Raw genomic sequence first — 16,033 nt, forward strand, 5'->3', positions numbered from 1 at the left:
TGTGGGAAGTGAGAATGCTGGTGTCGACTGTTTGCCGCTTCACCTCCCAATGTATGAATTAATTAACCAGTGTAAAGCGCTTTGAGCACTTGGAAAAGCGCTATAAAAATGCAATTCTAATTATGCAAATTGCCCAACATATTCAAGTTAGCATCCGGCAGTTTCTACATGCTGGGTGGGGACCCATACTCAACATTTCTAACATAAAACTTTAGGGTACTCAAAATGTTCCGGGTTCACAATGGGGCTCTATGGGCTGGCAAGTAGACAATAGATTAAGTCGACTAAAATCGTATGGTATTTATAGTCACCTAAAACTATAGTCTAAAACTACATTTCAGATTATTAAAATATGTCTAAAACCAAATGGAATTTTATTCAAAAGACCATTTGCTGTCAAAATCAACATGTAACCTAACCTGATGGAAACATTTCCACACTAGACCTGGCCTTGCGTGGCTCAGAGCTTCAGCCTGATGGCCTCAAAATTAACATGTTAGACTTCCACGTGGGAGACCCAAGTTCGAATCCCGGGCCTTACAATGGTGCTGTGACCTGGATCGGGTTTCACTGTGGGAGGAGCTCAAAAGGGGTGAGTGTAACGGAGTGGCTCACAACTTCAGCTGCAATGGCCAAAAAGTCAAATATGTCCCATGAGGAGGCATGAGGTCAGTCTGCTGCCCCCCAGGTTGGCAGAGTGTAGCGCCCACGATTACATTAGATAATTGGAACTGAGTGAAAAAACTGGGTTGCAAAATCGTGGGATAAAAATTATAATTAAAAAAATATATATGTCCCATGAATCACAGGGATATCTCTTTGGTCTAGTGGTTAAGATAGTGGACTTTCATGAGCCAAATGGAATTGGAGACACACTTATTCATTTAATGATACTATTAGACCCACAGGTTCGGTGGTAAAGTAGCTCTCTAGGGAAATCAAGGAGAAAGCATGAACGGAGATGAGGTGACAATAAATACAAGGTCTGTACAGTGCCATCTCTTGACTCTTTGGAATTTGCGCGCGTGCTTGTGTGTGTGTGTGTGTGTGTGTGTGTGTGTGTGTGTGGAGAAGAGACTTTATTAAACCAAAAACTAATACCATGCTGGTTTTCTGTAAGTGTAACATGCATGTACTGTACTGTTCAAGAACAGCATCTTTGTTAGAGAGAGTGGACATTGGACAACTGTAAGAGGGCTATGATGAGATTGGTGCTCTGGGTGCGTTTTAGCCTGGCTAATAAGCCAGACTCAAATCACACTGTCGTGTGGTATTTGAGTCTGGAGATGCTGTGTATGGATCTTGTTTCCCGGGGGGCGGGTTCAAACATTTTCTCTTTGACGCAATTGGTCAGAGCTACTGTCAGTCAAAGGTCTCAAGCATTGAACGTCACTGTACCAAAGCCCGCCCATATTGCATACCGTGTCCCGATTGGCCACACCAGTTCTCTGGTGTAGGAAATGGGCGTACAATTGAGCCTCTCCAGACCGCAATCCGCCGCACCCTGGGCAAGACCTACGCTGAAAAGACTATCAGCGGAAGTGGCGGAAGTGTTGCGTGTAAGATAACTACGTCACGCGGTGCGGCTGTGTTTACTAGTCCCCACCCAATGATCATTTCAGCGGGAATACATTTTCGGGAACACAACGCTGCGATTGGTCAAAAAACGTTAACTTCCGGGGGGAGGGGGGTTACACGGCGGAAGTCCCGCCTTTCGATAGCTTCTCTGCCTTAGGTTGTGACCAGGCTCTTCTTTTTCGCAGTTAAGTGAGCCTGGGACCGAGGCTAAATCCGCCGGCAGGCAATTTTTTTTTGCCAACGGCTGATTCGGTCTGGCTTATTAGCCAGGCTAGGTGCGTTTGCCCTGCCTGGAGCTATAAAGGTACAGTATGTGTGTTTCTCCCATGCAGGCCTTCTGGCATGGGGCTATGTTAATGTTTTTCTGCCTGAATCTTCCTCAATAACTTGTCAGCACAGCAATAGAGGGTATGCACATGCATAAAGTGAGTTGCAAATCGAGTGGCAAAGTGAGTTTAATGTAATTTAACGTTGTTTAACGCAAGATGTTTGGATGTGCTGCATGTCAAGGCCAGAAAATCGTTTTTTGTCACTCAGTATAGGCGTTTCCACATAACTTCCAGGTAGGATGATGACGGCACTGTCAATATGATGGGCGGCTGTGGCTCAGGAGGTAGAGCAGGTCGTCCAATCATCCCTGCAGTCGGCGGCTCGAATCCCAGCTCCTCCTGTCCACATGCAAAAGTGCCCTTGGGCAAGACACTGAACCCTACATTGCCTTCAATGAGTCGGTCGGTGTGAGCTCGCCACCATTGGTGTTTGAAGTGAGGACGCTGGTGTCGACTGTTCACCGCTTCACCTCCTAATGTGTGAATGAATGAACCATTGTAAAGTACTTGGAAAATAGCTATAAAAATGAAATTCATTACTAAATGTTTTTTCCATAAAAAACCTTATTATGGAACAATAGTTCCCAAAACAACTGACAAGACTTCCAAGAAAGATAATGGCCGTGACTCATCTCTGCCTGAAGCTCCAGGAGGTCTGTCTGCGAACAGGAACATGATCCCGCTTGTGGACAGCCATGTGGAGCATATTACAGCCAGCCTCGCCGAGGGAGGGGACAGTCATGTGGAGCATATTACAGCCAGCCTCGCCGAGGGAGGGGACAGTCATGCAAAGATACAAAATGTCCTTGATGATGCTGGAACTGATCTGGCATGACCGAGGGAAGTGCATAATATACAGGCTGTTTTTTTCCCCCACCTCAAGTCATTGTCCTGGAGTCAGTGTTGGTTTTAATTTTAGTTTTAGTCAGTCTTTTGAATAGTTTACATTTAGTTTTAGTCACACGCTGAATTCCAGGCATTAGTTTTGCACAAAAAGCACACCTTGGGCTAAAAACATCCATAGCCACTTGCCCAAATGTGCCCAAAATGTGCTGAGCTCATTTTGTGTTGACGTCTATGGCCGTTTTTAGCCCAATGCTTGGAATGGATTCCGAATACACATACAGTCGCACATACAGTCACATACTACTTAAAGCATAAGGAAAGTTTGACGTTTTTGACATTTTTGCCTGCCATAGGATGTTAATGGTAGGGTCACAAGAAACCCCTATAAAAGAAAATGCCCAATAGTGGATTGGTGAAAGGTGGATTCATTAATGTATGTATGTAGACAATATTTTAGGCCAATCAAAAAAGACTATATACCAAATTTCCCACTTTAACAAAAGAAGCCTGTGGACTGCCAGACTATCTGTGTGTGATCGAAGAACCAGATTTAATTAATATACTGATCATCAGTGGTGGAAAAAGTACTCACACTTAAGTAAAAGTATCAAAGTACAGAAATACTCCGTTACGAGTAAAGGAGACAGACAAAAGTAGAAAGTATACACATTGTGCAGAATGTCCCAGTTTATAGTTTTCAAATGTATAAAAGGTAATTTGAAAATAGTAGATCTACAAGCTCACAATGTGTTGCATCACAACGCATTGTGAGCTTGTAGATCTGCTATTTTCAAATTGCCGAAATGTATATTGGGCTGACGTGCATGGTTACTGTACTTTTGGTAATACAAATCAGTAACTAATTAAGGTTTTCAAATAAATGTAGTGGAGTGAAGTACAATATTTGCCTCTGAGATGTAGTGGAGGAGAAGTAAAAGTATTAGGAATTGGAAATACCCAAGTAAAGTAGGCTATAAATATCTCAAAATTGTAAAAAAAAACTTACTACAGGGCTCATATGAACAGAGTGAGAAGGATTCTGAAGGACAAACATGACTAACAGACTGGTGTCTCTAGACAGACAGACAGACAGACAGACAGACAGACAGACAGACAGACAGACAGACAGACAGACAGACAGACAGACAGACAGACAGACAGACAGACAGAGCATTCGATCCAATTACATGCTAAAGAGGGAATGTAACCAAAAGGGACCTGTACAAGTTTTAAAGACTTACAAATGGATAAATGAACACTGAGGTTATTGTCAGTAAACCCCACCACCACCCTGCCACAAAGTATGAAAGGCTGTGATTTTGCATGCAGTGTCTCTCCCATCAAATGACAAATTACATTATTATGACTGCAGACTGCTGGGCGAGCGCTGGCGCTTTGGCATGGGGGGTCAGATCAACATATGGAACGAATTCTATACTGGCCATATATGGAGCGTGTCTTGAGTGTACAGCGTTTGATGTGGTCAGATGTACATATATGGAATGTCAGAACAGGTCAGCTCCATATATGGAGATCTAAGGGTGGCAGCGGGGGCAGTGTCTTATGTGTACAGGGTTTCATGAGGGCACAGGTAGGGCCGGGCCTTAATTTTCGTGCCTGTTGAGAACTCTAGTTTGCGGCAGGCCCGTCTAGAGTTTAAATGGACAGGTATCAGTCAAAAGGGAGACATCGAAGAGGTTGGATGGATGGGGAAGGATCGACATATGGAATGTCAGAACAGGTTCAGGTCTGTGGAGCAAGAAAAGAGAATAAGGTCCGGACACTGGACTGAGCTCCAAACTCAATAATTTATTTTCTCATCACAGTGGACATGACGTTTGTCTGATGAAGAAACGTCATCCACTGTGATGAGAAAATAAATTATTGAGTTTGGAGCTCAGTCCAGTGTCCGGACCTTATTCTCTTTTCTATTATTTACCTCGGCTGCAGCACCTGGCGTTTATAGTTAGTGGATGTGCGTGCTTTATTATCTTTCTTTAGTCTGTGTGTGGAGCAAAGCCACTCATGCTAACACTTGGTGTGGCATGCGGCCTTTAATATTATGAGTGAGTGACAAAACCATTTGCTTTGTGCTTCTTTTGGTCTTATGATAATTAGGCTCATAATAATCATTGTAAATACTGCAGAACAGAGTCATATGCACAACTTTGAACACGTATATACTTTGAACTGTATGATCATTGATCTGTGACTGTTTTGATACATTGGCTTCTTCACATCATCTTTCTTCTCAAAACATTGCATTTCGGTGTAAAAAGAAGCGGCAGTCGTGCCGTTAATTTACCAAAAGAGGGCGGTGTTGAGCTTAAAATGGTGTACTGTAATACACGCATGCAGAATATATACTCTAAAAGGTTAGAATACACGCCCTGCTGCTGCGCACATAGGGTACTTTGTTTTACCTCAATTTAAAACATTTAGTTCAGGGAAACAAAATGCACGTGCGGGCAATTACAACTTAAAGTTTATTGTCACATCAGAAGTGTACAGGTGTAAAACGCTGTACAAGCTTCCACAAATTGCTGCAAGAAAAATAAATTAACAATTTTGAGCACCCCAGTGTATAAACAAGCTGTAGTGCTTTTTGTTTTGTTTTAATCCTCTTAGCAGACCTGACTCCTGTAATCAATCAATCAATCAATCAATCAACTACTGTGCAGTGTGCAGTCTAGTCAAAGATTAAATTAATTAAAAAAGTTATATCTTGTGCTGCAAATATAAATTATAAATGTATTTAATGCTATTCAGTTAGTATTCACAGAAAAACATATTGTTGTGTACGACTCTGAAAACTGTGGGCTAATATTGATCTATCACAAAATAATATATGTGTGTAGGACTAGCTCAAAAATAGGAATGGGGGGGGGGGGGGGGGGGGGTTCTCCAAAAGACGGCACATGCAAAATGCCAAATCAATGGAGGTCAAAGTACACTTTGGGCCACTTTTTTAAAAAATTGGGAGATTTGAGACACCAATAAACAGTAGGCGCGAGCGTTCCTGTCGACCAGTAAAGCAAGGCAAAAACAGACCCTATCCTACCCTATCCCCGCACCGCTCAACCTCAGCACCAGCCCCTCTAACGTCTAACCACAACCCACTCACGTTTTGATTGCGTGGAAATCCGTGGCGTGGCGTGGCGTGGGTCCATCCATCTGATCTGCCCCGTTTGTTTCCAGACAAGACATGAGGAGGCCTCCTCTCCTCTCCTCCTGCATAAATACACAACAGACTCCTCCTCAGCATCCATCCATCCATCCATTCCTCCTGCGTGTTCCTGAATTCTTCCCATGGATGTGAGCTCGTTCGGTGGAGGAACTGGAACCAGCTGTGTTAAGTGATGTCTTTTTGGGCTCTTCTGGGCTCCCTCTCGCCGCCACCATCACCACCATGCCCGCGGACCACCACCGATACCTGCTGCTGCTGCTGCTGTGCGCGTTGGTGATCGCTGCTGTGCGCGGAGATGGTGATGGAGGAGAGGAGGAGGCTAGGGGCCTCCCCTCCTCCTTATCCCTGTCCGAGGCGGAGGACAATGCCACCACCACGGTCATCACAGCCACGGGCCGGCCGGGGATCAGCACTCACACCCCGGCCAAGATCGTAACAGGTAACCGATCAATGCAATGCATGGGGGCTTGCCTTGCGTGGAGGAAAAAATTGCTTTTGTTTCTTGGAGAAATAGCCTAATGTTAAAACGATAGAAGCGAGGGGGAAAGTCTAATTCAGTCACGGATGCATTGCCACATTATAGGCTACAAAAGCACGAGTGTATTTATTTATACACTGAATTATTTTATGAATTTATGCTGTCTTTAAACTAGGAGAAGCATAATTCATTGTATTTCTTTTTTCCAAAGCTGCTTGCAGATTGAAAAAAACAAATGACAAATAAAGCAATCTTGAATCTGAACCACGATAATTAAGGCTTTCAATGGTTTGTTGAAATTAAATATTTTATTGGGCAAAATTGTGTAAATGCAGGTACTGAGACAGATATTTTGGTAGATACATATAGCCTATACTTTATTAATCCCAAAGAAAATGTGTTTTGATCAACAGCTCCAGTTCAGTTTCCATGTTTCATATAGATTCATATCAACCTTATACATCAGTAGAAATAGAATGCAGTGAAAAGCTACTGTATAGTTGTACGGTGCTGTTTAGTATAGGCCTAGAGAGCATTACTAATGCTGCCACTATACTTGTACTATCCTTTGTAACCTGAACTGTAGCCTATGTCCTCCTGATATTAACGTTGTCTTGACTCCTGATAACATTTAGGCCATTTAATGTCCCGATGGACTATTGTGAGACGTCGCAGAGACTCTAGTCCAGTGCCGTCTAATCGGATTATAGTGTACTAATATCATTGTGGAGGTGTGGGGGATTAGAGAGAGTTTAATCTCTCTAGCTCTGGCCGGCTATAGCAGCAGGTATAGCTTGCTGTGCTGAAGGTGAATGTATGTTAATCCTCTGTGTGCGCTCTCCTTCTGATACACTATACTACTATTGCTAATACAGCATTATCCGTATCACTTCTACTGATGGCCACCAGGGTGCCATGGTCTTTGTTTACTGTGTCTGTTGTTGGCGTGCAGTGCAGGGTTGTTGGGGATGGTGGTAGGTGGGTGTGAGGGGATGGTGTGGGTGGGTGGGTGGGGACCGATGGTGGGTGTGTGGGGATGGTGGGTGTGTGTTCCTCCACCATTCCCCATGTCCTCTGCTGCCGACACCCACAGCAACAAAACACAGCTCCTCCTAAAAATAAAATCCCAAACCCATGCACCACTATAGTGCTTCTGCTACTTGAGGAAGCATGAAAACATTATCTAAAATGTACTTTTGTGGCATTTTTATTCTTGTTTTTTTTGTAACCCATTTTGTCACTTTTTCGCTACACTCCCTCTGCCAACCTGGGGAGAGCAATGGACTGACCTCATGCTACCTTCTATACATGAGGAGTCCAAGCCGCTTCTTATCACCTGACAGGGGGGGATGTTTCCCCCGGTTGGACGTAGCACGTGGAAGGAACACGTTATTCCAACCAGTTACTTTCCCCTCTGTCACGCACCCCGGCTACTCAGGGGGAGGCAGTTTAGAGACCAGGGCTGCGTCCCAATTCATTCCCTATGCCCCATATAGTGCACTACTTTGGGGTTCCGCCTTTTTGGATTAGTGTCCAAATGTATAGTGAGCATTTTTGCACCCTTATGTAGTGGACTGAAGTATCCCACAATGCACCGGGGATTGTAGGGAGCATCGATGGTCACTAGACTAGACGAGTGGACATACCCCATAATGCATTGCGCAGGCTCACTCTTCAGTGCACATGCACGGTTATGCGCACGTGCACTGCTTCTGCATACATGAGCTCCAACTCAGCTGAGGCAGAAGTTGAACCAGCGAAACAAAACATGTACAAAATGTACTTTCCTCTCTTTTCTTCCATGCCTCGCCTGGCGCGTCTCAAAGCTATACAGATCTCGAGACAAATAAGTGCTTTTATTCGCAATTGTTAAATTGATTTTACCCGTGTGAAGTGAGGGGCACTCGTATCATCGTACGTCGACATATTCGGTTTAGAAACCCGACTAGGGTGCCGTCCTAGTTCTGTAGAAGTTGTACCTTACAAAATAAAAATCACACATGTGAAGTGAGGGGCGCTCTTATCATCAAACATCAACATACATCACATGCAGTGCTCAGCCAATGAAATCATCACATTCCATGCTCAAACTCACCTACACACAATCCTGTGCATAGGAGGGGCTAGTGCCCCTCAAAAAGGTTGGCATCCATGTGGATCTCTGTCATCATAGAGGTGATGTCAAAATGCCCAAATACAGTATGGAGGGGTGGCAGCCTGCACACGTTGTTGTTGTTAGGCATGCCCTGCCATGCACAGCAACCGATTGTGTTGAGAGTGAGGTATAAGACCAGAGTTCTGCTCAGAAGATCAGAAAATAAAGCGTCCAGATTCAGTATGAGAGAGAGAAATAGAAAACACACAGAGAGAGGATAAGTTGTACGGTCCCAAAAAAAACTTCACCCCCGTCCCATCGCGGTCCATGGGTAGCATCAGAACCAAAGGCTTTTTGGCTTTTTCTGCCTTTATTGATAGGTTGAAAATAGAGTGACAGGAAATAGGGAGAGAGATGGACGGAAGAATCGTCGGGATCGGACCAGGCGGTTGAGCTAACCGTCCGGGCCAGATGTGAGAGTTTCAACCGGATAAGCGGTCTGTTAGAGCACTTTATGGACTTGTTTAGGGCACTAAATGACGACATAAGATGTCATGTGGCCAATATAAATACACTTCATACAAGTGCGATTTCAAAATTACACACTGGTATCGGATCGGTTATTCGGTATTCAACCCATACGCAAGTTAAGTATATCAGAATCGTATCTGGAAGGACAAAATGGTACTGCTACAATCTCTAGTGATGTGGGGCTGAGAGAGCAAGTTGTTGTGTGGGAACCTCCCAGCATGTTTATTTGAATTAGGCCCAAAAAAACATTCACAAGGCATTACGGTAAACAGCTCTGTTGTTGACCCAGAAGAACCATCCCTCCTCTCCATATTCTGTACATGCAAGTCAGCACTGGACAAATATAATGTAGGCCAGCACTGCATTCTCCACACAGGTGATTTACAAACTGTATGTAACTAAGCTGCAGATGTATTACAGGTTTTATATAGCCTTTATTCAGTACCGAAGTCCTGACGTCTTCTCCTCCCCATGGAGCAAGCAGGGAGCAAGCTTGTCTCGTCAAACCACGTGACTCCCATTGGAAATGAATTGCGAGCTTGCGACACACAGAGGACACCGAGGAGAGAGACAGCTGTCTCTTAGGTGTGAACGGCCCCTAAGCATTGTGGTCCAAAAATAAACTCTCTGTGATATTGTCTGGGGGTTGGCTCGGTATAGTTTACGACAGTCACTCATGTAACAAATTCGATGGCACTAACATTAGTGTTTTCTCGCTGTCAGTTGATTTTTGAGGGGCACTAGCCCCTCCTATGCCCAGCTTTCCAGGTTTGTGTGAACACAAACATTGGCTTGTGATTGGCTGATCACCCCATAGCAATGATTTGATTGGCTGAGCAAAGTACAAAGTAGAATTTCGCCGCCCTATGGGCGGCTCATCCTAGAGTTACGTTGCAGCGCAATATGGGAAGAAGGAAATTGCGGGAGTTGACAGACTCCACTTCATGTTTCAGCTGTGTTTTTAAACCCAGTATTGTGCCCTGCATATGTAGTAACGGATGGGTTATTATTAGTGTTGTTAACTTGTTTTGTATTATTTTGATTAGTGATGCTGAAATCAAACTACACACACGCACGCACGCGCACGCACACACACCGTGGTGGGACTGGGAAATAAATAATGCGCAGAAGAACTTGGCATCCAACTGCGCGTTTTGTGGCGATGAGAGGTGGTGTGTGTGTGTGTGGCTGGCTGGCCAGCCTCCACTGCATGTTTCAGCTGTGTTTTTAAACCCAGTATTGTGGCCGCCACATAGTAACGGATGGCTACACATCGTAGACACACGCACACCCTGGGTAAATAGTATGTGTACTGCGCACGCACGCACGCGCACACGCACGCACGCACACACGCACACACACACACACACAGTTGAAGTCCCCCCGCAATGCGATACAAAAGTCCTCCTCAATGTATAGGCAGATTGGGTGGTGAGAACATGAGGGGGATGTTGCACAGCAATCGGTGACCCCTACATTAAGCTGTGTCCTTCCCAACATGCAGTGCGGGGCTAGTTGTGTGTTTTGGGGTAAATGTATTAAATGTGGGTATCACACGCAAATCTTTGCGTGGGTCAGGCACGCACATTTGTGCGGGATCGGAGGGTGTTTTTTCGCGAGGTCCCGGGAGGCTGGCCGTGCTCCGTGGCGTGTGATCGTGTCCATGGAAGTGTGCAGAAGTGTTGCTCGTGACGCGCAGGTTTTCTCTTAATAAGTAATATAGATAAAAGTGAGGGCAGAAAAGTGAAGACGCCAAAAGTGATTGGCCGGAATGACATTTGTGATGATTTGATTGGCTGAGCAGAGAATGTGATGTATGACGATAAGAGCGACCCTCACTTCACACGGGTGTGATTTTTCATAACCATATGAGTCAAACCGCCGGGATCATTTGTTAATTTTTGGAACACAGTTTTTATTTGACGCAATATAAAACAAGGGGGAAAATGACACTACCCAGGTAGGATGTGCACTAAATTACATCAGACTTCGGTACTCTATTTGCTGTAATTTGCATGATTAGGTCTAATTTGGTTCCATCTGTACACTGAGTTAAATTAACTTTAATTTTACAATAAAAATTGGGGTCACAGAGATAGAAATAAAAATGTTTGAAAATCACTGCTAGAGCCGTAAAGATCTTCTCTTATGGGGGTCCCTGGCATATATTTTCAAATGGGGGTCCGTGGGCTAATGAGTGTCAATTTGGGGGTCCGTGACATGAAAAGGTTTGGGAACCACTGGTCTAATGTGGACATTGTGGACGTGTGGCGTTAGAATGGAGGACGTGTCGTGACTAAGGGAGGCACGTGGCTTCTCTTGCCACTTGACTTTGATGTATTTTTCATCCCTGCCCCTGTTGGCTCATCACTATTTTATGACTAGCTGAAAGGTTACCGAGGGGGGGATTTTAATTCATCGTGTGACGTGATATATAGATTTGTGGAAAGTGCCAGGTATCAGACAGACAAATGCTGGTTATTCCTATGGCAATGGCAAATGCAATTATAGTAAACGTGTCTCAATAAACCTTTATCACTGTGGTCTGTGGACACGTTATGCCCCAAGTGTGATACGACGACATTTGGGGCTGAATGCTATTCAGGCAAAGTCAACATGAGAAAGTGTTTGAGATTACTTTTCTTGTTACCACACGCTCTGACTTCTTTGGTGCGCTAAGTGCGCTCTAGGGGCATGGTGACGCAGTCAGTGGCACTGGCACCTCACAGCTAGAAGGCCCTGGGTTCGATTCCCGCTGGGGAAGCTGTGGGCGTGTTCTCTCCCTACCTCATACCCTAGGTGGGGTTGGCAAAAGGGCCTGTCTGTGTGGAGTATGCATGTTCTCCCCCCGTGCATGTTCTCCCCGTGCATGTTCTCCCCGTGTAGTAATCCTGGTTTGTGGTTTCTAAAACTGGCTCCCCTTGGCTATAGCCGGCTCCCCCTGCCAGGTGAAAAGCAGCAGCTTGGACTCTATCAGTCTGTTGCAACACTGGGTAAAAAAAATCACACCCGTGTGAACTGAGTGGTGCAAATCCCCCCCCCCCCCCTCTCTGTCTCTCTCTCTCTCTCTCATTAGCAGGCAACATGCAGCACTATCTCTCTCTCTCCGTTTCTGTTACAACAGCGCCACTTTTGGTACTCATTGGTACTGGTCACACACATGGTCACACACATAGTCACACACAAACACACATAGTTGAACAAGGACATTGCTGTTCGTTGGAGTGGTTGCACCACTCAAAAAATGGTTTGCAAAAACCCAGGAATAAAAATGATTAAGAAAAATATAAGAGTGAGTTTTTCTCTTTCATTGCATCTTTGTCACAAGAGATTTATTTCTTTTTTATTAACACAAATCTTGTCTTCTGGGGGGGGGGGGGGGGGATGTTGCATGTTGAAGAAACATTTTGAGATGAAGTTGCCCATGTATAAACAACCCATTATTACCCAATGCCCATATGCATACTGTACCTCTCACGGTGTCGTATCCCATCCTCACAGAGAGCCCAGAGTTCGCCCTGAGGGTCCGGGTGAGGGACATGGTGACCCGGCTGCCCCTGGCGGGCGCCTCCGTGTACGTGTACGTGAACCACACCCTGCGGACGACGTCCACCGCGGCCGGGCCCCGGGCCGAGGTGCTGCTCTGGGTGCCCTACAGCCCCGGCCTGGGCCTGGTGCTGCTGGCCGCCATGGATGGCTACGTCCCCAGTCCTCTGCCCTGGACCACCAGCAAGAGACCCAGTGAGTCACCGTCCGTCATCATCATAACCTTTATTTCAGCTCGGAGTACAGTTACAGCACAATACAAAAATTGGCACGTACTTACAAAAGGGATATTTCACTTTAAAAAAAAACTTTTGGTCATTTTATCATCTACTCTTATGTGAACAACACACCCCAGACAGTTTTTAAGTTGCTCAATTCAGTATTTACATATTTGATATTAGATCAGACCAGCTTAGGTGGTTCGGGAATCTGGTTAGGATGCCTCTCGGGCGTCTCCCTAGGGAGGTCCTCGATGCACGTCCCACTGGGAGGAGACCCCGGGGCAGACCAAGGCGCAGTCTTAGGGATTACATCGACTCACGGGCCTTGGAACGCGTCGGAATACCCCAAGAGGAAGTTACTAAAGGGGAATACCACTCATCTTCAACGTTTTACTATGTCATTAATATACCTTAGAGTTGTTGTGTGGACATAATAAAAAAGTCCCCCCATTCTGGGTTGCCTAAAACTGGAGGTCTGAAAAAAATCATTAACATTGTGAATCACATCTTGAGCTAAAATTAATATCAAATATCTAAATGCTGACTAAATGCAACTTAAAAATCTGTCTTGGGTGTTCACATAAGCCTGAGAGTAGATGATGAAATGACCAAAAGTTGTTTTGAAAGTGAAATATCCCTTAACCCATTCTGGTCGGGAACCCCTTTTGGTGTTTTAAGCATTATGTTATACTTTAGCTATTGAAAAATAGTAGATCTACAAGCTGCCACGCTACGAGCTTATAAGTCTGCTATTTTTGAAAAATCGTGAAAATGCAGCAAAAATCTTTGATTCTTTCAGAGCGATCGTTTTTAACTCAAATCTTTGCTTCTGAGGGGTACCTGGAATAACATATTTTCAGATGGGGGTCGGTGGCCGATTACATATAATTTTTGGGTTTCCTTGACATGAAATATTGAGCACCACTGATACAGAAACATAGGTAGCATATTTCCGAAAACTGTCAGGATAAATTTCGACGTCAGGTCTAAATACCAAAGAGCACTGAGAGCAGTAGAGTCTGAAATGTGTTTCAACCCGAGTGTCAAACGCAATAGAGGACAAATAGCCAAAGGCAAGAGCAGTGGCACTTAACTGAGCTATTCGTGCCAAACAGCCAAGACTGCCTCAAGCCATTCGTGCTGCATGCTAATAAACATTTAAAAAAAAAACACATTTATGTACAGTGGCAGCAGCTATTCTAAACGCCGTTATGAATTAAATATGCACATTTAAGATTGATGAGCTTTCGGCTGTCCAGTAACAACAAACAATTTGTCACAAAGGTTTTATTCACGTCACACTACAGCGAGTCACAGTCCTAAGTAGTGCACTGTAAGCTGTAATTGAAAGCCACGTTCTACAGTCGTTGTATTGATTTACACCCCCTGCTTCCAGTGCCTCCTAAATCAGGGGTCGGCAACTTTTATGAAGAGGGCCACTGTAGTTCCACACTCATTCCAGAGGGCCACGTTGCATATTACTGTTGTAGCAAAGATTGCGAATCTACAAGCTCTATTTTTGCTATATTTGAATTGAGATCCTGATTATTATAATTCTTTTGCTATTTTTGAATTGGAATCCTGAAAAAGTAACCCTTGTATTTAATTTCAAGTGCATTTAGTTATAGTTATGTTAACTTGAATGAATAATATAATGAATATAATAATGAGTAAATACAAATACACTGCCCAGGCTACTTACAAGTGATTTTACAGAAAATCTTTCCCTGTGCACCTTTGTTTACAGAAACACAATTAAATTGTTAATCGCAGTTATTTGAGCGAGAATTAATCATCAGTTTAAAATGTCATAATCGTGATCCCCGATGGATGCGGAAACGTCTCCCCCCTAGATAGGACAACAAAAACCTCTCCATTGTCCCGTATCAGGTCGGCGTGGTGGAGGATGGGAAGTGTGTGCATGTTGACGAAGCATGGTGGTCTTTGTTAGAGAGAGAGGGGCCCGGACCCGGTGGGAGTGGGGGTCTGGAGTGTGTGTGGGAGTGGGGGTCTGGAGTGTGTGTGTGTGTGTGTGTGGGAGGGGGGGGTGTATGCTTTTGTCTACGTTTTGATTACCCTCCTCGGCACGGGCCGCAGTGACAGCAGACTGCACGGCAAGATGAGAGGCGAGGCGAGGGGAGGCCATATGGGGCCGAGGGGTAGAGCGAGGGAGGGTAGCATGGGTATAGACAGACAGAGAGAGAGAGAGAGACATGTCAGCTTATTATATAAGCGACTTTGGGCTTGTTTTTCTGTAAAATCGCTTGTAAGTAGCCTGGGCAGCATTCCTTTTCGGGTTTATGATCCCGATTCCTTTTCGGGTTTATGATCCGATTAAAGGCCTTGATGCGGCGTAGTGCGAGCACGCTTTTATTGGGAGGGAATTATTCTTCCGGTTTGAGGGAAAGGATGTTCTGCTTTAAAGAGGGTTCCGGCCTGATGACTACAAAACAATGACTACAATGAACATGACGTAACGATATCATCCTCCCCCGAACCGGATCACATGGCAATTTAGTAACACAGACACAGAGGCTTTCCTCCGAGGTGGAAAGCCTGGTGACGTGAGGTTAGCTTGTAAGTATTGGTGTTTGCGTCTTTTTTGGGGGGGGAGGGAGGGGGGGCTAGCTTATTTTCAGGCCTGTGCACTAATGTCGTGTAAACCAGTGCTTCTCAAATATTTTCATGTCAAGGACCCCAAAATTAATATACATATTTTATGAGCTTGTTGTGGATGGTGTATTTTTGGTGAGAGAGAGAGAGGGGGGGGGGGGGGGGGGGGGAGAGAGAGAGAGTCAGCGTTTTCAGACCTGAGCCGACAGCCGCGGCCGTTTTCTCTGTCGGCCAGCGTCTTTTCTGGGTTTTTAGACAGCTGGTGGATGGAAAAGAAGCTCCACCGATGCGGCTGAATGCCGCGACGGCCAGATTCCCGGAAACGCTTGCCGAGCTTAATTTCCATCCACCAGCTGTCTAAAAACCCGGAAAAGACGCTGGCCGACAGTGAAAACGGACGCGCCTGTCTGGTTTGTCTGGCAACAGCTAGAGAGAGAGAGAGAGAGAGAGAGAGAGAGAGAGAGGGGGGGGGGGGGGAGAGGACACAGAGAGAGGGAGAGAGGGACACAGAGAGAGAGAGGACACAGAGAGAGGGGAGAGAGGGACACAGAGAGAGAGAGGACACAGAGAGAGAGGATACAGAGAGAGGGGAGAGAGGGACACAGAGAG

At 45.1% G+C, this 16,033-nt stretch overlaps 1 protein-coding gene across 1 annotated transcript in view; it reads left to right on the forward strand.

The window, feature by feature from the left end:
• Positions 1 to 6,042: 6,042 nt before the first annotated feature.
• The window catches only part of fam171b (family with sequence similarity 171 member B), a gene marked incomplete at its 3' end in the record, with an annotated part of 23,306 nt that continues 13,315 nt past the window's right edge, over positions 6,043 to 16,033 (forward strand). The window contains exons 1-2 of the mRNA XM_079495564.1: positions 6,043 to 6,379; positions 12,546 to 12,785. Of these exons, the coding sequence (XP_079351690.1) occupies positions 6,163 to 6,379; positions 12,546 to 12,785 (457 nt within the window). The 5' untranslated portion in view covers positions 6,043 to 6,162. The remainder of the gene's footprint in view (positions 6,380 to 12,545; positions 12,786 to 16,033) is intronic.

The sequence above is a fragment of the Electrona antarctica genome (assembly GCF_951216825.1).
Source record: "Electrona antarctica genome assembly, chromosome: 24".
NCBI classification, from domain to species: Eukaryota; Metazoa; Chordata; class Actinopteri; order Myctophiformes; family Myctophidae; genus Electrona; species Electrona antarctica.